The following is a 26,450-nucleotide window of genomic DNA, read 5'->3' as shown; positions in this document are numbered from 1 at the left end:
TGAAGAGTGGATATTGATGCTCTGGACCAGTTCCCATCTGGGTCCTGGAACTTGCAGCCAGACTCAGCCCTGGAAACAAAAGCTGCTCTAAGAATTGTTGGGCAACTGGCTAACAGCACAGATCTGATAACAACAGGAAGGAAGACACTGTTGATATAAAAAGGCAAATGGTCACAGAATCCTGAACCTGACACCAGGAGAAGTATAGGCCACAGACATTAGCTGGCACACTTCACTCATCCCTCTCAGGCTTTCAAGAACACTATGTGATAGACGAGGAGGGACTTCATTTTCATTTGTTTGTTTGAAAAAGGGTCTCACGGCCAGGCAGAGGTGGTGCATGCCTTTAATCCCAGCACTCAGTAGGCAGAGGCAAGCAGATCTCTGTCAGTTCAAGGCCAGCCTGGTCTACAGAGCAAATTTAAGACAGCCAAGGCTGCATAGAGAAACCCTGTCTCAAACAACAACAAAACAAAATAAAAAACAGAAGGAAGAAAGAAGGAGGAAGAGGAGGGGGAAGAGGAGGGAGAGGAGGGGGAGGAGGAAAAAAAAGAGGAGGAAGAGCAGGAGCAGCAGGAAGAGGAGGAGGAAGAGGGGGAGGAGGAGGAGGAGGAGGAGGAGGAGGAGGAGGAATTAGGGTCTCACTATGTAGATAAGCAGACCTGGGACTTGCTATGTACCCCAAGCAGGCCTCAAATTCCTGGTTCTCCTGTCTCACTCAGAACACTGCTGGGATTATAGCCAGCATATCTGGCTTTACGATCCTTCGAATCCTCTAGTGTATAATCCTATGTCCAGTGAGTTGCATGTACAAACAGAACAGACCAAAATGGTGTTAGTGATAGACAATTCAGGAGGGCACAACCATACCACACTGCAATACCCTAGCCTGGAACTGAGGAGCATACAGAATTCTTCTTTGGCTCTCAAGAATAAATACTTCCAGGTCCTTTCTTCCATCCCTCCCTCTCCTTAGAACTAGAGGATCTTTGCAAATGAAATATGCTGTGCTGCCTGTAGAACACAGAGAACACCCTGAGGAACTCTAATTCAGACCAGACACCTTACCATGTTCTTTTCATTCATTTCCCAACTTCCTTCATGACTTTAACAGTGGATTGCTGTTAGTAAACTACAGTGAGCTGTCTAAACCATGTGACTCCACGTGCTTTAGTGATGGCCCACCAGAAGTCAGCTTTCATTATCTCATTACCCCATCACAGCAGTTCCTGGGGTTGAGAAACTACTCATCTTGGTCCCTAAGGGCCAGAGTCCAGGTAATCCACCTGCCTGCTACAGCAGGTACCAGGAGCCTATTTTTCAGTGTGTGAAATTCACAACAAAGCTGGGGTTTCAGTTTCCCAATGCCTTTCAGCAGACACTATTCCCTACAAGGTGGTTTTCCACCATCGATGAGAATCCTAATATCCCACCAAGAGATGAATGGGGGAGGGGGTATCATATGATATAGCTCAGCAGTAGTGCACAAAGCCTTGGCTTTAAAAGGCATCTCCAGGGGGAAAAAAAAAAAAAAAAAAAAAAAAAAGACAGACCCAGTAGCCAGCCTCACCTTTGTAAGGTCAGAAGACAGGGTGGCAGGGCTCTGGGTACCGACACCGCCTTGTCTTCTGAGGAAGAGCCTGGGCATGATGGATCTGTATGCATACTATGCATACTAAGTGAGTTTCAAATGTCAAGGAAGTGACCGACAGTTTGCAAGTTCCCTTCATCAGGCTGAATAAGTAGCCCTCAATGGGGTATGAGCTCACAACTCAGTTAGCTCTTGGGGATAATATAAAAACTGATGGCTGAGTCATTAACTAGAGGAAGGAACACAGGAAGAAGCAAGAACCAGTTAAGAACAGGAGCAAAGTAAAATAGAAGGGAAAATGACTCAGGCCAGAAGAATGATGTCACCACTTTACCTCAAGGAGGGAACCTAAATAAAACTCACTTTCCCAGCAGATGGTCTCTGTGCACTCGCAATGGAGCCAGCTGCTTTAGTGACTGCGTTAGGTTCAGGCTTCCCAGATGTGGCAGCTGCCTCTGTTTTTTTCTCTATTTTGGCCTGGATGGAGATAAAGGGGGTGGGGTGGGGAGATGATGTGCAAATTTCAAACAAAGATGAGAGTCCAAATGCCAAGGAAAGAGAAAGGTGGGAGGAAAACAAAACAAAAACCACGGCCAGGATGCCAGGCAGAAAGAAGCAGGTCACCCTTGTCCCTAGGATAGCACACTGCTAGGCTAGATCCTCAGGGATCCCTGAGCCAGGGCACAGAAGAGGAATCACAGGCCAGAGCTGTAACAAAGAGGAGATCATACATTTATGGAGAAAAGGTCTGAAGGCTAAGAAGATCAAATTGGTGGTTTTTTTTGTGAGCATGTGTGAGACTGTCATTTTAAATCACGGTGCCCACACAGACAATAGACAACCCAATCACTAGCCCAAGTTATTTAGAACCTCTTAAGCTTTTATAGCAAGAAAAAGTAAGAAGATCATAGACGGGAGAAGGGTCATCTGTGGCTCAGTCCAGATACTGGGCTGGTTATCCACAACAACTACTGTTTACCAAAAGTAACTCTGAAGCCCTCATCCCAGAATGATCCTAGTTTGTCATCCAAATGAACCATGATTGTGCTGTGCTCTTGTTCCTATTCGATTTTTTTTTAATTTTATGTGTATGGGTGTTTTGCATACAGACACCATGTGCATGCCTGGTGCCCACAGAGACCAGAAGCGGGCACTGGGCTTGCTGGAACTGGAGTCACATACAAATGGTCGTGAGCCACAGATGTAGGTTCTGGGAACTAAGCCTGGGTTCTTAACTACTGAGTCATCTCTCCAGGCCCCCTACTCAATTCTAAGAGCTTTGGACTAATGAAACTGAAGTATCCTAACTTTGGATGCTGACAGAATAGTTCAAGTGCTAGCAAAGGACGAACTGGGACTGTAACTACTCCAGGGATGAGACAGTCTCAGGGGAACTTGGCCACCAATTCTTCCACATTCTGGGTTCCCCACAGCTGCTAACACTTAAGGCAGCCATCTGTGATCATGCAAACAGAATATTCTTTTTAAAATAGTTATTTATTGTGTATGTGCATGTGTGCATATAAACACGTGTGCTACAGCACATATGTGGAGGTTAGAAGAAAACCTGTAGGAGTTATTTTTCTCCCCCATCACAAGATTTCAATTTTGGTGGCCAGTACTTTTATCCCAGTTATCTTGTTGGCCCCAGAATGTTCTCTGTTATCCTGCCCCCTCCCACCCTCCCAAAAAGGGCAAAGTTTTTCTATGTAGTCCTGGAGCTCACTCTGTAGACCACACTGGCCTCAAACTCACAGAGATCCTCCTGCCTCTGCCTTTCTCTGCTGGAATTAAAGTTGGGCCACCACACCCAGCTTCAGAACTTCCTTAATGTGAAGCACCATGTATGGCTCATTTCTTTCTTTCTTCTTTTTCTTTCTTTCTTTGTTTGTTTGTTTGATGTGCATTGATATTTTGCCATGGGTGGCAGGTCCCCTGGAACTGGAACTGTAGACAGTCGTGAGCTGCCCTGTGGGTGCTGGGATTTGAACCCAGGTCCTTTGGAAGAGCAGTCAGTGCTCTTAACCACTGACCCATCTCTCCAGGCCTGTGTATGGTTCATTTCACAGCAGGGCTTCTCTTGGACACTAGAGGGCACCCCAGTTTTCTTTTGGACAGACTCCTCCCACATCATGGGATGGAGAAATAGGTGTGTCTGTTAAGAGCCATAAATAACTGGGTTCATGTCCGGTGTCTCTTACTCTCATAGTTTCTGAAGCTCTCTCTCCACGTTCCCTAACCCCTGCAGCAGCTGGCTTCAAACTCATAGTGATTCTGGTTGCTCTCTCTCCCGAGTGTTCACATTATAGGCAGGAACCACTACATCCACTTTCTAGAATTTTTGTAAAACAGACGACACTTTGTACCCCAACATACTGAACAGTAGCTCTTGTACTGCTATGGGGAGAGAAAGAGAGAACACAGCTGAGCCTGGGTCTTCCTGATACTGCAATGCCAGAAGCCCAACTGAAATCCCTGGTCCTGAATGCAAAGTCCTAAAAGCCCTCTTTGGTGGCTGGACGAGGCAGAAGAGAAGCAGAAGCCAACAAGCTAAGATTCCCCAGCTCCTGGACTCACCCGGCCTCCTCCAGGCTGGTGCTTGATATTTTCTGTAGAGCCAATCTTGGAGCGAACATTCTTCAGATCAGGGGCAGAGGCAGTGGTGGTCAGGCGGCTCAGCCTGGGAGCAGAAGAACTAGGCTTAGCCGAGGTGGGCTTCTTGTCCACAGAAACTGCCACAGAAGACCGGGAAGGTACAGATGTGGGCTTGACTCGGGTGGAAGTCGTCCCTCCTGGGGGTGCTGGCCCAGTGGGAGTGGTGTTTCTCTTCACAGAACTGGTAGAGGTGGTCTTTGAGCGACTCAAGTCAGCTGCAAAGAAATGAGAAGTAGCAGGAGTTCATGGGAAAAGGGGAGTCTTAGAGTTGGGGAGGGAGGGCAGGCTCACTGGGCTCTATGAGGCGTTAGGTAAACTGGGTATTACCTGGTGCAGACTTGGCAGTCATCCTTTTGACATCAGCAGGTTTTCCCTCTGTTTTAGTGGCTGCACAAACAAAGTAGTATACTTAACAAGATGACCTGCTGAGATTCATCATTCATTTGACAATTACAGAATGCCTACTTTGAGCTAGTGACTGTGCTTCTATCTGGGACATAGTACAAAAATTGCATAGTCACATGAAGACTGTGTGCTCACAGTAAACAAGGCCAGCACTGCATCTCGTTTTCATCAGTCTCAATAATGACTTATGCGAAGTAGCTTATCTCTTTTTTGCATGGTGGAGACTAAACCTAGGGCCTCGCACACACTGGAAGTGTTTTACCATGATGCTGGACTCATGGACACACTCTATGGAGTCACTAACAAAGGAGTAACTAACTCATCTGAGAATTCACAAGCATCACCTTTGCTCAAGATTTTTCTGATACATACAGCTGCTAAGCTCACTCAGTGGTGAGGGCTTGTTAAACCCAGGGCCTGCCTGGCTACCACTGTACAAGGTACCTAACACTGAGGGTTGTTGCATAAACAAATCACTATACTGTCAGTGCTACAGCCAGAAGCAAAGGGAAAGGCCTATTCTCTTCCCACTGCTTCCCATGGGAGGAAGACTATGTAATACTCACAGATGGGCCTCTTAGGCAGAGGTGTGGCAGGACTTCTACTGCTTGGCCCAGTGGAAACAAGAGTTGAGGGAGATGTGGCTTTTGAGACAGTTGGTGTGGTTTTAGGTCCAGGTCTGAGGGCTGGGGTGGATGCAGGCTTGGAAGGTGAGGTCCGCTTTTCAGAAATCTTAGCCTCCGTAACTGGCTGGAAATGGGAAAGTGGAGGTAAGAGCTGCAGGTCAGTGATGGCTCCATAGGGTTTTATAAGCATGCCCAGAAAATAGAAGACACTATGGACTCTGCAGTGAGTAACTAGAAAATATATGGTTCTAAGTCAAGTAATCTAGATAATTTGGGCAAGGTGTTTGATGCTTGTGATATCAGCACACTTGGAAGGCCTTAGGGTAAGAAGACTTCTGAGTTTGAGGCTAGCACAAGCTACACAGTGAGTTCCAGAACAGACTTATCCACAGATAGAGACCACAAAACAAAAACAAAACAAGAAAGACCTCCAGAGCAAGTGGCCAGGTAGGATTAGGAGATGGGAGTCAGTCTCCATCAATCCACTGGAAGTGTAACCTCAAAGGATGTTTCTTACCAACCAATTTTTTCCTGGTAAGATTTAATAAACATATGAACCAGAAGCTAAAAGTTATGTTTAGCCATTCTCTTGGTTAGCATTTACCCAGAGCAGTGGGACAGAACAGCACTCTTGCAGGTGAGTAGCTACCAGTCAAATCTGAGTGAGAGCCTGAGCTTGTAGCCTGAGTCTGGTTCCTAAGGCACAGTGTGTGCTTGGGAAGATCACTGGGTCCACGTACGGATTACTTCTTTATCTGAACAAAGATCAGAAAACAGCATTGCTGCAGCCCAGTTTTGATGATGTGGTAGTAGGGAATTTGAGCATGGGAAGACAGAAGAGAGACGACAAAAAGGGTCACGCGTAACCAACATCAGGCACAGGACAACGCTCAAATCAGCGTCAGTTAAGGTAGTGTTAGAAATTAATGATGGCGGGGAGGGGGAGAAAAGAGAAACCAAAAGACACAAACAGCCTGGTCTACAGAGCGAGTTCCAGAACAGTCAGGGCTACACAAACAATCTCTGTCTCAAAAACCAAACAAAAATAATAATAAAAATAGAATTATGAGTTAGTATCCTATCAAATCAAGTCTAACTGCCTATGGAGAACCTCAAGGTCAGAATGAGGAACCTGCTGCATCCTTTTCAGTTTGCTCTGAAATTTTACTATGATTTCTTTTAGATTTATGTATTTTAGGGGTATGAATGCTTTGCCTGAATGTACGTATGTGCACCATATACATGCTTGATATCCATGGAAAGTGAGAAGAGGGCTGCAGACCCCCTGGAACTGGAGGAACAGATGGTTATAAGCCATTTATGTTAGTCCTGAGAACTGAACTGAGGTTCTCTCAAAAGCAACAAGTGCTCCTAACCACTGAACCATTTCACCAGCGGGCGCGTGTGTGTGTGTGTGTGTGTGTGTGTGTGTGTGTGTGTGTGTGTGTGTGTTTGTGTGTGTGATGTGTGTGTGTGTGTGTGTGTGTTGTGTGTGTGATGTATGTGTAGGTGCCTCCAGAGACCCAATGTGGATGCTTCTGAAGAATAGCATGCACTCGTTAATCCCTGAGCCATCTCTCCAGACCCTGTTCAAGAAATGAGGACCAGGTAGAGCATAGTTAGATCTCTATTAGTCTGGCGCCAGTCTGCTCTATATAGTGTGTTCCAGGCTTGCCAGAGCTACACAGTGAGTCTTTGTCACAAAACAAAACAAAACTTTTTTTTTTTTTTTCGGTTTTTTCAAGACAGGGTTTCTCTGTAGCTTTGGAGCCTGTCCTGGAACTCCCTCTGTAGCCCAGGCTGGCCTTGAACTCACAGAGATCCGCCTGCCTCTGCCTCTCGAGTGCTGGGATTAAAGGCATGCGCCACCACCGCCCGGCAAAACAAAACATTTTGAGGACCAAAGCAAACATTATAACTATGATTAAGAAATCTTAAAAAAAAAAGAACAATCTAACAGAGTCTTATTATTTCTATCAGACCTCAAAAGTTGCTGGGATAGACTGCTCTTTTAGCCACAGTTAAATTGTTGGTTCTCATTTCATTTTCTAAACAGGTTTTCCATTTTCCGTTTACAGTATGCTTCTGTAAATCTACTACTTTAAGGGAAAAAATGGCCTAACTAGACTTCAGTGCATCTTAAAATGTTTTAATTTATCTTTATCTGAAAGACAAACAAGAGGAACACTTATAATACTGGTCACTCTTTTAAGCTATGTAGCTCAAATTAGCCTGGAACTCATAACCCTTCCCACCTCAACCTCCTGCACGCTGGGCTTGGTTAAACATCTTTAAGCCAGTTGCCTATAAAACTGCTGTTGAAACACCACATAGCAAAAGCCATAATAAAACAGTGCTGTAGGGGCTCGAACATCAGAATGTGGTTAGACCTAGGCTCAAACCTTGCCTCTGTCACTTACTGGCATGGACTTTATTTAGGAAGGCAACTTGACTGAGCTTAAACTTCCAGAATTAAAAAATGAAGTTAGCAATATTTATATTATGGATGGTTGAGAATATCCAAGGAATTAAATGTATCAAAAAACTAGTATATAGCCAGGCAGTGGTAGCTCAATCCTTTAAAAGGCAGTGGTGGCCTTTAATCCCAGCACTTGGAGGACAGAGGCAGGCTGATCTCTGTGAGTTCGAGGCCAGCCTGGTCTACAGAGTTTCAGGACAGCCAAGGCTACACAGAGAAACCCTGTATTGGAAAACCAAGAGAGAAGAGAAAAGAAACTAGTCTAGTACACTTACACACTTCCACATCGCTGCAGCCTCCTTTTCCTCGTCAGGAGCACTGTTCAAAAGCCTTAGTGAGGACCTACTATCCAGGATGCCAGTCACCTTCCTTCTACCCTCTTAATTAAATCGTTTTCTAAAGATCAGAATGGGAGCCAACCAGATAATGTTCAGAAAGAAAGCCTATGAGACAACACCATTTCTACTCTGACAGGATTTCTGAGCTTCTTAGCCAGGGTTCCAGTTTAAGACTACAATCCCTAGGGTGACTTCAAGTAGAGCACTATCACCTGAACATGGGAACCCTTTCCCACCATGAATTTGAAGATAAGGAGCTAGGCTAAAGGCTCTTCTCAAATAGAACAAGAACGCAGGGAAGGCAGTAGCAGCTACAGGCTTCAGCCTCTCCTCCTCCTCCCCCTCCTCCTCCTCCTCCTCCTCCTCCTCCTCCTCCTCCTCCTCCTCCTCCCCCTCCTCCCTCCTCCTCCTCCTCCTCCTCCTCCTCCTCCTCCTCCTCCTCCTCCTCCTCCAGGAATATCTGAAAGCAAGGACAGCACTAACTGGGAACTGGAAGGATGAACATCACAAGTAGCCCAATGACAAGTGGCCTACAGCTGGAAGCAAGGGAAGGTGTCACATGATCCTGGACCCTGTTGAGCTCAGCTGGAAAGGTCAGCATGTTGCTAAGTAACGAGGAAACTTTATTCTAAAGGGTGATTAAAGAGAAAAGCAAATAATTGAATTGGAAATAAAAATTGTGACCCACCTAAAACAATATCTGATTAGTCTGTGAAGTCTAGCAAACTGATGAGAGTACATAACTAGGTGAAGAGTAGGGAACAGTTAAGAAAAAGCAAGAAGCTAAGCAGTGGTGGTGCACACCTTTAATCCCAGCACTCAGAGGTGGAGGCAGGCAGATCTCTCTCTGAGTTCTGAGTGGAAGCCAGCCCGGTCTACAGAGCAAGTTCTGGGGCAGCCAGGGCCACACAAAGAAACCCTGTCTTGGGGGGGGGGGGGGGGGGGCGCCGCCGCCGCCGCCGCCGCCGACAAAAGAATGAAAGTAGAAGGAACATTGCTTCTGACCAGGTCAGACAACGGTAAAAAGAATAAAAGGTTTTCAAGTGCTATGACCTCACCGATGGGCACCCACGGCCGTTCAAAGCACCTATTTCCCCTTCTCCTGCCCTTCCTCAGGTCCACCAGTTCATCATCTGCAGCAACAGAGCCGGTGTATTGACCTGAAGCTCAGAGGGCATCTTTTCCTGGCACAGACATGGGTGGCTACTCACCTTTGGTTTCACGTCTCTTCCAGGTAGGGTGGAAGGCCTGGCAGTAGCAGTGGCAGCAGCAGGGCGTTTGGGTGGGGCAGCTGGTACGGAGCCTGAAGCCAGGCTCATGGGTTTTTTATTCAACCCCCCAGAAGTGGTGGGAGCTGGTTGCTTAGGGAGAGAAGTGGGCTGTGTTTTGGCTTTCGATGTTGAAGTCTTGGCAGGTTGAGTGGTGACCAAAGGCTTTAGGTTGATGGTTGTTTAATTTTTAATTTTTAATTTTTAAAGAACATCAAACACACAGACAAGAATAAAAACAAATTAAAATAAAGTATAAATTGCACAATTCAAAGTAAAATTATAAGCAATGAGGATTGATGCAACTGAAAATTAGCATTCCTTTCTTCTGAGCTCAGTAAAAAGCAAAGTGATACCAAGATGGAGATAGAAACTGTAATTTTCTTCTTTATTCTTAGTTGAACCCAAGGTCTTAGACATGCTAAGCACATGCTCTAACTACTGAGCTACACTTTCAGGTCTGTGGAAATGCTTCTCAATCACAGGGACCAATTCCAGCAGTTTGGTTTCTAAACAATTTAATTTAATAATAGCTTTGTCATTTGTTAACATTTGGTGGCTGTAAGAACTCTATAAATAAAGGCATCAGCAAGTGATTAAATCAATATTGACTGGATCTTACTTCATTTTTTTCTTTTTTTTAAAATAGGATCTAGCTGTGTTACCCAGGATGGCATACAGCTCAAGATCCTCTAGCCTCCGGCTTCCAAACTGCTAAGATTACAGGTACAGGCACCACACCCTGATTTCTTACCTATGTCTTGACAAGACAGCATAACTGTACCTAAAATGTGGTGCCTATGTGTTTATGAAGTACAAGAGGAAGTTTTGAACCTATTAACTATCTGGAAAACCTTCATTTCCTTTTCATAAACAGATTTCAGATAAGTCTACAATTGCTTTTTGATGTTAGTAAGGTAAGTCATTTATACATTGACTATGGTGAGCATGTCAAGACCCGGTCTGAAAAAGCCATGGGCACAGTAGCAGAGTGCTTGCGTAGACAGCACAAAACCCTAGGGTCAAACTCCAGCACAGAAAACAAATATGTAATGAACATTTTAAACAGATATACTATAAAAGTGCAAAGGCAAGAAAGAGATTTTAACATTTGGGATAGGCCATGTGAGAAAATAGGAATATATTTTCTAAGAACATCTAAATTTGAAGAAAGACAAGATAGCTCAGAAAAAAAGACACTGCATTCATGATTCAAGCAATAACAGCAGAAGGTCCTGATTTTAAAAATTACAGAAGAAGATTACTACCACTCATTTAAGCACCTACCTTTGCTTTCTTTTCTGGGCTTGGTGGTAGCTCCTTGTTTGGTGGGGTAGTGATGTCATTTCCTGTCACACCCACAGCAGCCTTTCCTTCTTCTTGCCTGGTTATTCCTAAAGAGTGGAGAGTCAATGAGAATTATCCTAAGCAAATGTGTTTTAAAACTATTTTAAACATACATGGCTCAGCTGAGAGAGCCGTGACTCCATTCTGAAGAGTCCCGAAGGGCGATGCCGTTGAGGATGGACACTGCCCTGCACTCTCCCTGCGATCACAGAAGTTCTAGGAGCACTTGTCCTGTGCTGAAGCAATCTAAGGAGGGGTTGCCTTGATGATTGGTGGAAGGAAACAGTCCTTAAAGTTTGGTCTCCTTTCCCTTGACACCAACAAAGAGCTTCTGTCACCCAAACACCTACTCCCTGAGAACAAAGGGGACAAAAATCTCTTCTGCTATAGTCTATCCCTGGAATAAAGGTTGCTGAGAGATGGGGCAAGAGCCAGCTCATTCAATGTCTGGCCTTACTTCCTTTCCCTGTAGAGAACTACTTACAGAGAGTGTGAGATTAGGCTGCTCCAGTTCTAACAGTGACCTAGATTCCCAACAAGGCTGAGATCCACAGAAAATAAAGTCATAAGCCCAAGCTAGCATAACTCCTCTCCATAGCGGAGGTACTTCAGATGCCAATATGAGCCTTGCCTGGAAGCACTATGAATGTGGAGGGTTTTTGACTGGTACAAAATCCAGAACCACAAAAACTACAACTAAAGAAAAGCAAAGTCATAAAATCCAAAAGGCAATTGCCAAACAAAAGAAGATAATTGAGCCTCATCTCAAATACAAAGAGATTATATGAATAACTCCTGCAAATCAGGGACTCTTTCTTGTTACAGGATCTCGTGTAGCCAGGGTTGGCCTGGAAATCACTGCATATATGAAGATGATTCTGAATTTCCTGTCTCCAACTTCTAAGTGCTAAGATTACAGAATTGTACTGCTATATCAAGTTTATGTGGTGCAAACCTAGGCTTTTAGGATGCTGGATAAGCATGCTACCAATTGAGCTGCATGCCCTGTGGCTTGCTTCTTTTTTTGAAGACAGACTCTCATATAACAGACGCTGGTCTTGAACTCCTGATCCTCTTACCTCAGTCTGATAAAAGATGTGATTACAGGCCTCAGCCATTACGCCTAGGCCCAGTTATCAATAAGTCTTGTAAGGTTAACAATCCAAAAGAAAAAGTGTTGAAAGAATAAGAAAATAGGTCTTAGAAATACTAATGTCTTTTGAAAACAAGAAAAGGTGAGCCAGGCACAGTAGCACAATGCCTATAATTCTAATACTGGGGAGACAGTAGCAGTCAGAGTTCAAGGTCAGCTATAGGAGATCCAGTCTCAAAAACCAAACGGGAAGGGTTGGAGATATCTCAAAGGTTAAGAGCACCGACCTTTCTTGCAGAGACCTACATTTGATTCCTAGCACCCATGTTATAGCATATAGATCTAGTTCTGGGGGATCCACAGGCACTGCATACACATATAGTGACATATAGGCAGAAAACACCCATGAAATAAAAAAAATAAACAAATCTTGAAGAAAGAAAAGACAAAAAGTTGAGAGTTCTTATCTTGGATCCTCTTTTCTTGCTATCATATGGACTATACGAATATCTTTCAAAATTTTTAAAAAAGTTTAGAAATTCATTGCTTTGTACAGCTGCTCAGTAGTTGCTGTAAGTACTGGCATCTAGCACTAACAGCAATAGAGACAGAACAATAGAATAAACTACCGAACTTTGATTTCCACTTACGATCCGTGACCTACCCCCACTTTACTTTGATTTTCTGCAGTGGAACTTATGACTCGAACATTCTAGGCAAACACATGACTGCTGAGCTCTATTCTGAACACCTAACCCCACTTTAAAATACAATGTCCTAGGGCTGTGGAGATAGCTCAGTAGTTTGTAAAGCAGGTCCATGGAGACCTGTGTTTGGTCCCTACAATCCATGGGGAAATGCCTGCTTGTAATTCCAGTGCTAGGGAAGTAGAAACTGGCCAGGCAGCCTAGCCCAATGGTGAGCTTCAGGGCAACTAGAGACCCTGTTTCAAAGGAGGTGGATAGTGTTCCTGAGGATGGCACCTAAGGTTGTTCTCAGGCCTCCACATAAATATGTAATATGCACTTGCACACACACCAACACATGGGCATAAAAGGTGTCAGATTTATTTCTTATTCATATTTTAAGCTTCATATCAGGTAATACTAGAGTTTTTGCTCTGTTAATCAAATGTGGTTTAAAAACTCATTAGGAGGATAGTCTATAATATTTATGCCTTTTTATCTACTGTTGTTCTTCCATTGTTGAAATTCCAAATCCAAAGCCCCCTTCTGTTACATCTCATCTCACCTTTTGGGAGATTTTCTGTTAGCTGTTTCCAAGGGTCTGTCCACAAGATACAAATGTTCTTATTTGTCCTTGAAATAAACTCTAAAAAGAATTTGTGTCTCTTCTATACCTGGACAGCTTTGCCATCACTGTTAGCCATTGTTACTGATTTCCTGTTAGCCCTGAGAAAATACCTGCTCCTGCATTGCATGTGCTCCGGTTTCTGTCAGAACCACGCTGTCATTCATTCCCTGAAAGAGTGCTCAGTACCTTCCTGCTGCTTTCAAGATCTTTATCTTTGTTTCTAAAAGTTCCTGTTAACTTGAAAACACGAGTTTAGCTATGAAATGTTTGAACATTTTTCATGTGTTTGGAATTTTCAGTTCAGTTTATTTGTTTTGTTTTTCAAGACAGGGCTTCTTTGTCTAATAGTCTTGGCTGTCCTGGAACTAGCTTTGTAGACCAGGCTGGCCTCGAACTGAACTCAAGAGATCTACCTGCCTCCTGAGTGCTGGGATAAAAGGCATGTGCCACCACACCTGGCTTAGTTTCTTGAATTTTTATGCTACTATCTTTTGCCTAATTTGGTACATTTGATGATTTCTTGGAACAGAAGGTAGTAGCAATCAATGCCCAGGTTTTTTCATTAGTTTCCCTTGTCATTTGGAGAATCTGATATTTTTTTTCCAGTCTATTTTTCACTATTATTCAAATGATTAAACTGAGTAATTTTTACTCATTTGCCAGGTTCACTGATACCCCTTAAGGATGAAACCAGGGCAAGTGCTCTACCACTGAGCTATATATATCCCCATCTCTGATTCTCTGATTGTAACACATTTTTATTGTTTTAGATTTTTTAAAAGACTTATATATTTTGTGTATATGGGTGTTTTCTCTGAATGTACATCTGCACACCAGAAAAGGACATCTGATCCCATGGGGCTACACTTATAGACAGTTGTGTGCCACCATGTGGGTGCTGGGAATTGAACCCAGGATCTCTGGAAGAGCAGCCAATGCTCTTATCCTGCCTCTGGGTATAGAGGACTGGCAGATAAGCAGCTTATACATATTCATAATGCCATTACTTGATGATGGCAGGGGATGGGTGGGCATCCCTGCAACTGATACCATTGTGGATGGGTAAGGTCAACAGCTGCTTCTGCTGAGTATGGAGCAGACAATGTGTCATAAGCACTCCCAACACAGGTGGATTGTCCAGTGCTGGGTATATGCAGGAAAACAGGACTTCACTAGGCTTCTTTTGTTCTTATCAAAAACAAACAAACAACAAAAAAAAACCTCACCCAATTTATTGAGTATATGGCAGGGAGTACCAAAGTGTACATGTAGAGGTCAGGTGACAATTTTAGGTGTCTGTTCTCTGCCTTCATTCTAGAAGAGTGAAACCCAGGTGTGCTGAGGCTTTACTTACTGAGCAGTCTCATCAGCTCTTTCTAGTCCTTCTTCAAGACAGACTGGACCCGTCTCTTTTCATTCTCCTCTTCTTCTCCTTTTTCTTCTTACTACTGCTTCTACTGTTATTATTATTGCCTACTTGCTAGAATTCTAGGTGCAGGCCTCTCCAGTGGTTCAGCAGAAATAAAGAAACATGACTGGGAACCCACTGCACTATTCCATAGGTCCAGAGATTCACAAACTTTCAGGTTCCTTTATAGAACCATTATACCACAAAGCTATGTCTGGAGTATATATAGTTTTGTTTATAAAAGAGGAGCAGGAAAAGATGACTCAATATAATCTTATCTTGATAGGAGGTTTAGTAATGTTGAATATTTTAGAGTATATGTTTGAGCCATATGTAGTTCTAGTCAAAAAAAGAGAAGAAGCCAGGAAGTGGTGGCACACACACGCCTTTAATCCCAGCACTCAGGAGGCCAGCCTTTTCTACAGAGCGAGATCCAGGACAGGCACCAAAACTACCCAGAGAAACCCTGTCTCAAAAAACCAAACCCCCCCCCCAAAAAAAAAACCCAAAAAAAAAGGAGGAAGAAGAGGAGGAGGAGGAGAAACTGATGCAAACTGAACAGTACCAGTCTGACACTACTTCTGTAGAAGCTAATGAGACTTGCAGCACAGGGTTTTCAGTAAACAACACAGACACTTCATGTAGTCTTACTGCTTCTATGTGTGTCTCCATCTGTACACATAAACTACTGTCCCCCCCCATGTGACTTTCATAGAGGAGCTCCTCCTCGCCTCTGAGGTATCCATGCTAGGCACTACTGCCAAATGTTGCCAATGTTTCACAGAACAATGTCTGAAAGAGGATTCATTACATCAACCCCTTCGCAGGGCTGTTCCAATGACCTTTCCAACGTTCGTACTACTAGCTTGAAAAACTAGGCTTAGAATCCCAGCAATCGCCCTCACACACACCTATCCTAACCAGTTTCTATACTGCCTGTTTGTTTTGTTTTCCCCTCCATTTCTCATTTTTTTGAGACAGGATCTCTCCAAGCAGCCCTGGCTGTCCAGGAACGGGCTGTGTAGACCAGAATGCCCTTGACCTTGCATCTGCATGCCTCAAGGCAAGCACCAGCACATCCATCCTAGTCTGGTTATAATTACAGCTTTTCCAGTTTTGTTTTCCTTTTGAAATACTGGGGATTGAACCCAGGATCTCACACATACTGGACAAGTTCTTTATCACTAGACACATCCTCTGGCCTTTTTGGTAGTTTTTTTTTTTTTTTTTAAGAGCTAGAAATAAAGACAGTTTGTTAAGGGAAAAAAAAGCATTCCTGAGAGTGGAAGTGAGCTATCGAGCTGGGGAAACAGCTCTGCACCACGTAAGCTCTGATCCTTTTTGAATTAATTTACATAGCACCTGTCTTCTCTCACATCTGCATACTGAAGGCTTTTCTAATGCATGCTCTGGTTGTTAGATGCAACCTACATTTTGTACTTTTTGTAATTTTTGTATTTATCACTAAGCTTTCTAAGCTAGCCTTAAACTTTACTGTAAACCAGGATGGCCTTAAATTTGCCATCCCCCTGCCTCAGCCTCCTGAGCCACTAAGTCATCAGGCAGGAAATTAAAGTTGTCTTACCTCTTCCCGTTCATCCTAGCTACTAGGGACAGCAGTCTTCCCATATATACCTTGGGCTGGGTTATCTGCTGTCACCAGCAGGGGACATAGTAGGTAGCAATCAAGAAATTTCTCAGAACATCATTTCAAACTTAGAAAGACTGGATATCCATTTCCAAGTAGTTTCCCCACTTTTCCCCTAGATGACAACAAAGTATTTTGCAGATGGGGGTGGGTGGGTGAGGAGGAGCATATGTATAGGGAGCATCGGAGAACCCCCAGAGACACACATTAGCTACCATGAGATTCTCCTATGCCCTACTTAAAACGAACAAAGCCAAAGTTTTGAACTACCTTCTCCTTCCCACTGCTTCTCTCTTTGCTATGCTCTCACTCTGTAATCCAGATTAATATTTAACTCATAGAAATTCTCCTGCCTCAGCCTCAAGTGCTAGAATTAGAGGCATGTACTTCCACACCCTCCTGGCTTCAAGTCTTTGTTTACATGAGTTCCTTTATCTGGAAGTCTTTACCTCTGAACTGTCAGCAATCCTATTTTTAAAAACCAGGATTAAGCCATGCCTTTAATCCCAGCACTCGGGAGGCAGAGGCAGGCGGATCTTTGTGAGTTTGAGGCCAGCCTGGGCTGCAGAGTGAGTTCCAGGAAAGGTACAAAGCTACACAGAGAAACTCTGTCTCGAAAAACCAAAAACCAATAAACAAAACAACAATAACAACAACAACAACAACAACAAAAAACCCCAAAAACAAAAAAAGAAACAAACAAAAAAAGGAATAAATGTATCCCCCTAAAAAATGTTTCATGATTCACAAATCTTTCAGCCCTTGACTAGGTGGTTTAGTTGCTTAAAGACAATGACAATTTCTAGTGCCCAGACAGTGACTGACAAATGGTACGCATGTTAATCAACTACTCTTTACAGCTTAGTGTCAGGATTCAGACATTTATAGGTGAATAACTTAGTGAATTTGTCAGTTATTCAGAATGGTTTTCCTGCCAGAACTATTAGTGTGAACTAGAATGAACCTGTTCTAAAACTAACAAATCCTTACAAATTATTCAGCCAGGCTTGGAAGAGGATTGCAGTCAGTGTCACAGACTGAATTCAATAGTTTTGGTAATTTACAAAGCCATTTTTCTTTCTCTTTCTTTCTTTCTTTCTTTCTTTCTTTCTTTTTCTTTTTCTTTTTTTGTTTTTTTTCGAGACAAGGTTTCTCTGTAGCTTTGGAGCCTGTCCTGGACTAGCTCTGTAGACCAGGCTAGCCTCGAACTCACAGAGATCCACCTGCCTCTGCCTCCTGAGTGCTGGGACTACAGGCATGTGCCACCACCGCCCAGCACAAAACCATTTTTGTAATGCCTAATATGTATGGAGCCTGGAACTTAATCCCTACTACCAAAAGGGGGGGAAGGAAGAAGGAAGGAAGGAAGGAAGGAAGGAAGGAAAAGGAAGAGGAAACAACAATTAAAAGAAACAAATTCCAGTCTTCACTCACTACTGACTGGAAGGTGCAGAGCACTAACTCTCCATGACCATCACAGGTTTCTGGGGATGGAAGGAAAGAGGAGAGGATCGCATCCAAGAGTACTTTGTAAGTCCTGCTACTGCTAGAAGTTTGTACAAGCCCAGGGTACCTGGGTTCTTACAATCCTGCACCAAAACAAGCTTTTCAGTCCAGTTAAAATAAAGAAAAAAACCCTGCTAGTGCCCTGAGATGGCTCCTCGGCAAAGCACTTACTACACAAGACTGACAAACCTAGAATTCAATCCCAGACTCATGTAAAGATAGGAAGGAAAGACGATTCTGCCTGCAAGTCATGGTACATGCCCACCCCAATTATAAATTTAAAACATTTCATGAAAACGTAGTCAAGAGAATATGGGTCCTAGAAAAGTGCTTAAAGAAAAACACGTGTTTTAAGTCCCTATTAACACACTTGTGAATCATGGTCCTTTGTGGTCCAACTTGACCCAGGGAAAAAGGAGCGTTTTCAGACCACCAACAATGCCAGCAGTGGGGGTGGAGAGGGGAAGGAAAGAAAAGGCAATGAGAGAGCACAGAAGGCAGCGCTCAGTGCTCGCCGGGTCACAAGTCTCTCCTCTCCCCAATTTCCTTTCTCCTCTTCTTCCCACAAATCCTCAAAATACAAGCACAAAGAGAAAACTAGAGGCAGGATAGGGTCAAACATGAAAGACAGGGGGAGAATATTAAACAGCCAGGTATAAATGGCTCCTTTTCAACTTTAACAAAAATAAAACATCCTCCAAAGCAGAAGGGAAACAGCTTCCACCCAAACCGTGCTGATAAAAGAGGTTTGTACTGATAAACCCACTGTGAAGCTGAACAAAGTGACAGATTTTTTTCAAGCAAGTAAATCAATCAGTGGCAGTGGGATGGTCTGAGCTCAAGAATTACTTGGTTCAAACCAATGGGATCAGAGGGGTGGGGAGATGGGGGATGGGATTGGGAGGGTGGCATGAGGTTAAGCAGCTCTAGTTTTGAATGCCCACCACTCCTGCCCCCACCCATCGCCAACCCAGTAGGCGCACATCCACAGTCAGGCATTTGTCTTGACCCAGCCAGATTCACTTTGTTCTCTTAAGCCTCGGGAATGAAGCTTTCCCCCTGGCAGTCCCAGACCAGGAGGAACAAGCTGCTGACGCTACGGTCCATAACCTATCGCTTTGGCTCTTTCCTCACTGTCTGCTGGTTCCCAGAGGAGGCAAAATTTAGAAACATACCATCACGTGGGGTCTCTTCACACAGCAACGACCGAGTGTTCTGGGTTGCAGTGACCTCAATTTCGTTCTTCCCTGCCAGAGCTGTCTGTCCTGGCTGTTTCTCACCTCCCTGGCAGATGAAGGGACAGGAATCACCTCTTGTCTCACTAGTATCTTCCTGTCCCCTTTCCTTGCTACTTCCTTCAGGAATCTGTTCCAGCTTACTGTGGAGATACAGCCCAGCAGTGTCCAGTTCCTTCTTCCCAGAGCTGCTGTTGTCTTTGCTGAGGTGGACCAGTTCTCTCTTCTTGGCCACTGGTTCCTCGAAGGTTAAAGGAGCAGGTACCTCTGAAGCAGGCAGGCTGGGCAATTCCCCAGTACTCGGCAATCTGCAGCTAGCTGACTGTTCCTCAGCCACTGTCATGGAGCGCCTCACGGCAGCCACTCCCAGTTTCCTGGGTACAGGGCTTGGTACTGGGCTACTGATGGGAGGCAACAGGCCAGAAGGAAGCTCCTCTCGGGCAGGCAGCTCAGGGTACTTCTCAGCAAGGTTCACAGCTGGGGGCACTGAGAGGTGGTAACACTCAGACAGGGCTCTGCGCATAGCCTTTTTCTGCTGGGGGGCTTGGTCAAGCACAGGACCCTCCTCAGTCGAACTCAATTTCTCCAACTCTTTATTCTGGCCTGGGCCGTAAAAGCCTGCATTGAAATTGTCCTGAGTGAATTCCACCATAGTGACTGGTGGACTGGTGGTAGGCAAATGCTCAATAGTGGGGCCTGGGTGGGTGATGGCTACCAGTAGTGGGGTCTGATTATTAGGCTGCTCGGAGTTATCCTTCATCACCCCAATCGCCGGACAGCTGGAGATAAAGCCATTCTCTTTTCCTGGAGTTGTAGCCCTTGAGACCTGAGGGCTCTGAGCTACTGAGTGAAAGTTGGGGTTCCAAGGGCTCGTTTCCTGCTCCTTACCATACTGAGCGATGGTGTCAGCAGCCCCAGGAAAATTCAGATCTGGCTGGCTATTGGTATCTAGTCCGTTCTTCCCTGCCACCTTCCCCTGAACTACAGCGGCTTTGTCTTGCCCCTCTGTCAGTCCCAGGTGGAACTCAGCTGTCTTCTGGTGTACTAAGTTCCCCTCTGAGGGATGGCAGGTTTCTGAAATCACATACCTGCTTTCAAGGTGACCGGAGGTTGCTTGATACGCCTTGTTAGGCTCTTCGATGTTGAGTTCTTTGTCTAGCTTCCCCTCAAAAAAGCACAGCTTATTATTCTGCTCCAGGAAGCTGGTATTCTTTACAAGCCCGTCTTTCAGCTGCCCATCCATGCTGACATTCAGCCCGATTTCATTCAGTTTACCCTCTGTCCTCTGCCATTCAAATCCGGTCTGGCTGATTTCTTTTGGGGAGTCCATTCCGCACTCTAGAGGCTTGCCTTTGGAGAGCTGGTCGTACGCAGCAGTGAGAGCAGCAGTGAGAGAGGCTGGCTGCTTGTCTGGGAGCGACATCGTCTCTCCCACTGCTCCCCCACTCACTCTTGGAGCTCTCACACCACCCACGTTCACACAGAGCTTGAGTGACATCACAACAAGTTCCCGGGATTCATGGTAAGCGCTGTATTCTCCCAATCCCCCTTTCTCCTCAAGCAGTTGGGTGTTAAACGTATTTACCAGATGTGAAAAGGAAGAATGAACAAAAGAAAGAGAATGCCAAGGCCACTGGTTGTTAATCTGTAAATATAATTTCCTGCTGGCTAGCACTATGTTTAGCCCTATAATTTAAAATACAGTATGGTGCCAATTCAGGCACCAAGGACAGTAATTATTTCAGCTTTCACTGATATAGATACATGTGTATCCACACATCCACATAACTGATTCTATGCTTAGCCTGCTAAATCCACCCACTCAAAAAACTGTTTTAAAAATAAGCAAGGCTCATTTGACAATCCTCAGCTATAAGCCCTGAATAATGATTCCAGGAAATTGCTCAAATTTGCACTTAAAGAAAACACCTTAATCTAAAATTAAGACAGGCATTCACTCCTTAGAGGAATGGTGGGTGGGTTTTGCTGTCACAGCAGCCGATCAAATTCTTTCAAAAACTCACTTGTGAGTATATGACTTTCCTCTTAGCTGACTGGCCCACTCCCATTCTTGGGAGCTTTCCCTTCATTCTCTATTTATTTAATGTGTGTGCATTCACCATAGAAGGCAAAGGTTAACTTCCAGGAGTTGGTTCCGTTCAGCCATGTTGGCTCCGGGGATCAAATTCAGGTTCTAAGGCTTTTTCACAACTGAGCCATCTTGCCAGCCCAACTGCCTCTATTTCTGTTTCTTTACAAAATTCAAAACTTAACTTGAGTCGGATTTCCAAAGACCCATGAGTTCTACTGCTATCTCTACTGGGAGTTTAATAAAGGGCTTAAAGCCATCAGTATGCTAGGCTTGATTATGCACAATCTTAATCCTAGTACTGAGGAGGCAGATGCAAGTCAATCAGTGGGAATTTGGGGCTGCCTGAGCTACAATAGTGAGACTCTCTCTCAAAGACATCAGTGCACAGGGCTTTTGAACATGTATTCTAATAATAAAACACTTAAGTCCAATTGTATATCACACTTGTGCTTTTACTCTTGTTTCTGCTTCTTCTTGGTTCCTTGCCTGAGCTGGGTGCTCCCTCCTGCACCAGCTCTGCTCTTTCCAGGGACTGACTGGGCAAACACATTTAACAGCAGCTCTTCTTTCAATCTCTAGACTCAGGGACAAATCTGTGGCTTGGAGATTTTCCTACCCATTAGAACCCACTGCCTCCATTTAGTGCAGGCACAATCCCTTGCTGCCTTTTGTAGTTTACAAATCATACATTTAGGACTGAGTGACCATACAACAAAATTCCTAGACTGCGAGACCACCTTATACTAGAAGACTGTTGTATAGTGCACTGCTTGGAGCAAAGCTGATTTTGTTGTCTGGCTTGTCCTAACACACAATCCTGTGAAACAGTCTACCAGGATCCTAAAGGACTTCTAAGAGTATAACTGGTGGTGTATATATCCCTGTAGTTCTAAGGACTCAGGTGGCTGAGTTGGGAGGCTGGACTCTTTGGTTTGATACAAACATGTGGGATGTACAACATTTCTAAAATCCCTATACATCTCTTATATGCAAGTTTGGTACTTTGAGTTCTGTGGTTCCTGTCATCTTTGGACTACCAGTGTCACAGAACTCAGATCCTATGAGGTTTTTCAAACATGGGGTTCTAGTGGGCAGTATGTCCAATAGCCCTTTTGCCTCATGACAGTGAGGTAGCAGCATGGCTCTAAACACAGTGGCCATGAGTTGGCTATCAAATGCCTACAGAAAAAAGTGGCATGGAAATTTGCTCCTGAGAGTCCAATTATTTTTACTTTTATCCAGTTAGACGACAACATAACAACCATCATGCATTTAAGATCTAATTTCAATGCCATTTAAGACCTCATGTCAATGTTTAATTAATAGAAAACGAGAAAAAAGCTAACTCTCAAAATCTAACTGCCTGAAAGAAAACATCTCATTTGCTGAATCCCTTCCAAAACATTCTATAAAAACAGTACTGCAAGGACACTGAAATGTGTACATAGGATGCTTGAACAGCTCCTATAACCTGTTCCCCTCATTTTACAGAAAGAGTATCCCAAAAAAAAAAAATGTTCTGCCCACAATCAAAATGTGAAAATATAATGGAAAAGCTCAAGTCTCATTTCTGACCACCTGTCTTCCTATACCACTGAGTAAACAGTTCATCTTGCTTATTTATTTATTTTTTTTTAAAGATTTATTTATTATGTATACAGTGTTCTGCCTGCATGCCAGAAGAGGGCGCCAGATCTCATTACAGATGGTTGGGAGCCACCATGTGGTTGCTGGGAATTGAACTCAGGACCTCTGGAAGAACAGCCAGTGCTCTTAACCGCTGAGCCATCTCTCCAACCCCTCATCTTGTTTATTTAATGGATGACACACTCTTTGAAAAAGTCCCCTCAACTCTGGTGCTGGTTTCAAACAGGGGGTCCTGCATTTGCCAGGCAAATGTTCCTCCACTTAGATAAATCCCCAGCCCAACTCTTTGAAAAAAATAAAAATACTTGTGCATAGGTACATATGAGTATGTCTGGAGGCCAGAGGACAATCTTGAGTATTCTTTTGAGGAATATCATCTACCTCTTTTGACATGGATGGAAGGTCAGCAATTAGGTTAGACTGGCTAAACTCCAAGGTCCTCCTGTTTCTACCTCCCTAGCACTGAAATTACAGGTTTACCCCCACTTTGCTCATCTTCCTTCCACTGGTTCTGGGGATCAAATTCAGGCCTTCATGCAACAAGGCAAACACTTCCAGAATGTTCAAATTTATTATTTATTTACACACAGACACCCCCCAATTTAGACAAGATCTTACTACACAGCTCTGGCTGGTCTGCAACTTGCTATATAGGCCATGTTGGCCTAGAACTCACAGAATTGGCCTGCTTCTACCTTCTGAACATTAGGATTAAAAATGTGAGCCACCATACCTGGCCAACTTATTTACTTTTGAAACAGGGTATTACTGCACAGACTATACTGGCTTGTAACTCAGTATCTTCCTGCTTCAAGCCTTCCAAGTGCTAGGGTTATCCATATTCACCATCATTCTCAGATCAGATATGGCTCTCCATTTTAATGTTTCCTTAATTAGCAAAGAAAAATAGTTTAGGGGCTGGAGAGATGGCTCAGAGGTTAAGATAAGAGCATTGGCTGCTGCCGGGCGGTGGTGGCGCACGCCTTTAATCCCAGCACTCGGGAGGCAGAGCCAGGTGGATCTCTGTGAGTTCGAGGCCAGCCTGGGCTACCAAGTGAGTTCCAGGAAAGGCGCAAAGCTACACAGAGAAACCCTGTCTCGAAAAAACCAAAAAAAAAAAAAAAAAAAAAAAAAAAGAGCATTGGCTGCTCTTCCAGAGGACCTGGGTTCAATTTCCAGCACCCATGTTGGCAGCTCACAACTGTCTCTAATGCCAGATCCAGGGGATCTCGCAGACTCACACAAATAAACATGTAGGCAAAACACCAATGCACACAAAATAATAATAATAATTAAAAAATAGTTTAGTATTTATTTGAGACAGGGACTCATGAGCATAAGACGGCCTCAAACATACTAGTCCTTCAGAATTTCAACAAATTCTTCTCCTTCTTGAAGATTTATGAACTACAGGGTAATTCTCTATTTATAAGCATTTCCTGAGAGCTCCTTTCGAGGAAAGATGACCTGTCACATCTGCCATGTGGGTGACCAACACAGAGGTAGATGAACAATAAAACAGTTGCTTATAAAAGTGCTATGGAGGCAGGGAAAGGCAGATCTCTTTGAGTTCAAAGCCAGCCTAGTCCACATAGTGAGTTCCAGGACAGTCAGGGCTCTGTGGTGAGACTCTGTCTCAAAACAATAAGTAAAGTTAGTGGGAGGGTAGGTGGGCAGCAATGTTTCCGTATCATTGATCTGACCTTCTCTATCATTAAAGTAGCCTGCAATTATTCTCAAAAGCTGGTACTTTTTTTTTTTTTTTCTTTTTTCAGCACTGGAATTTGAATCCGGGGCCTCAAATCCAGGGCTGTATTACTGAGCCTCCAGCTCCAGTTCAAGAACTAGTGATGTGGAATGCCATTTGGGCATATGGTTCACTTTATTCAGGTTAAATCAGATAAAAGTACACGTATTTTTGTGTCTAGTCACAAGGTGGTTTCTAAGACTCTTTGGTCAGATATACAATGTCATGGCAATCCTCCAAGGGAGTGGGTACAGCCAGACGTACTGGCAGATGTTTGTTTTTTGTGCCTGGAGTTGATATTTAACCTGTTCAGGGCCTTGGATTTTTGTATGCTCCATGGTTGGTTTCTCTGAATTCTCATTAGTTACCAAGGCAACACTATATTCCAGATTGACCAACTGTTCTGTTATTGTCTCCAGGAAACCATCCTAATAAATTATCATTACAATGAAAGTTAGTAATTGAAGCAGCCTTCAATTACTCTCAAAAGCTGGCACATTTTTTTCTTTTTTCATTACCATGACCAATAGTATTCCTTACTAATATAAGCCAAAGGTTAAAGTTATAATCTGTTTTCTTTCTTGGATATAATAATAGTTACACATATCTATATTCAAAACCATATTTTACTGAATTTTAGGAACATATCTCAGTACATGTTCAACTCAAGAACGTTATGATTCTCCCTGATTAACATTTAAAAGTTGGGAAGTGAACAGACAGAATGAAAAAACCGAAATCAGTAATCTGATTTATGTAAACTCAAAGCACTAAAATGAAGTAAAAGAAAAGTCTACCAAGAAGGACAATGCCCTTCTTTTAGGCAAAGTTCTGACCTTCTCATGGCTTCTACCAAAGGAAAAGAAAATAACCCAACTAAACCCAGACAGAAAGACAAGCCTATCCACCAATACTTCCAGGGTAATTTAAGATCTTCTGTCTATGGAGGCACGTAGGACTCCTGAGAGCCTTTAGGAATTTATCTTCTTTCCCCTAATCTCTACTTAAAAAGGCTTTAGCAATTTCACTGGTTCCCCAATGACTTCTCTGCCAATCACACCACAGCATTTAACCACTTCCTCAAATACACTATGCAACTGCATGCCACTATGCCATCACTCAGTTCCTCAAATGCTTTGCTCAGCAAAGTCTTGACAACACTTCCTGACCCATTCAGACCCCAGAACTCTTGCTCTTCTACAGGGACTCAGGACCTTTTTCTTCTTTGTTCCTACAGTGAATGGCTCATGTTTCTCACTAGTCTGTTATCTTTCTATTCCGGAATTCCTTGAAGAATGCAGGATATATGTTAGTGTCTACTTTTTTGTTTGTTTGGTTTTAGCTTTTTAGATAGGATTCCTCTGTTTAACAGTCCTGGCTGTTCTGGAACTTGATTTGTAGATATGGCTAGCCTTGAACTCACAGAGGTCAGCTTGCCTCTGTGCACCACCACAATGGACTCTTACCTACTTTTAGAACATGGTAATAACCGTATTTTGTATCTATTGAATGAATACATGAAATACCATCATGCCCAAAATCATACTGTATGTTCACTATTTGCAAAGCAACAGGCGTTAACTTGTGTGTAAACCTATACAAATAACGACCATTGCTAAACAGTTCAAAGAGCAACACTTGGAATTTGTTCATAGATGAGATTATCTGTCTTCAGTGGATATGTCACGGAAAAATAGAAAGTCCCATTTACTGTTTACCTTCATATTTTAATGAAGTGAGTACGTATCTACAACAGTGAAATTCAGAAGTTTATTTTTACCATGTTTCTTGACTCGCCTAATGCTCTATCAGCCAGAGAGTGAAGTGAAAGTTGAGAGAATGTGAAGGACCTCTTTAAGCAGGGTAGCTCAGTGATGGAGTGCTTGTGTAGCATATGTGTGGCTCAGGCTTCTAGCCTCAATATGGCAAAGAAAAAAATACTAGTATTCTTTGGAAGGAGAGATATAATATGAAACTTTTATTTCTGTGTTGGATAATTGCATGTGAGGCTGTGTGTTCGACCCCTACCTAACATTTATCCACATATCAGG

The 26,450-nt window shown here is 43.6% G+C and overlaps 1 protein-coding gene across 3 annotated transcripts in view; it reads right to left on the bottom strand.

The window, feature by feature from the left end:
• LOC131915452 (microtubule-associated protein 4-like) overlaps positions 1–26,450 on the bottom strand; it is a 49,374-nt gene that overhangs the window by 10,541 nt on the left and 12,383 nt on the right. For all 3 annotated transcript variants that reach the window (XM_059268730.1, XM_059268731.1, XM_059268732.1), the window contains exons 4-9: positions 10,650–10,756; positions 9,306–9,527; positions 5,218–5,401; positions 4,574–4,633; positions 4,169–4,461; positions 1,955–2,068 (exon numbers count right to left, since the gene is read on the bottom strand). In XM_059268730.1, coding sequence (XP_059124713.1) covers positions 1,955–2,068; positions 4,169–4,461; positions 4,574–4,633; positions 5,218–5,401; positions 9,306–9,527; positions 10,650–10,756 — 980 coding nt within the window. The remainder of the gene's footprint in view (positions 1–1,954; positions 2,069–4,168; positions 4,462–4,573; positions 4,634–5,217; positions 5,402–9,305; positions 9,528–10,649; positions 10,757–26,450) is intronic.

This window comes from Peromyscus eremicus, chromosome 7 (assembly GCF_949786415.1).
Source record: "Peromyscus eremicus chromosome 7, PerEre_H2_v1, whole genome shotgun sequence".
Classification (NCBI taxonomy): Eukaryota; Metazoa; Chordata; class Mammalia; order Rodentia; family Cricetidae; genus Peromyscus; species Peromyscus eremicus.
The sequence above is the reverse complement of the archived record's forward strand: the minus strand, read 5'-3'. Positions and strand labels throughout refer to the sequence as shown.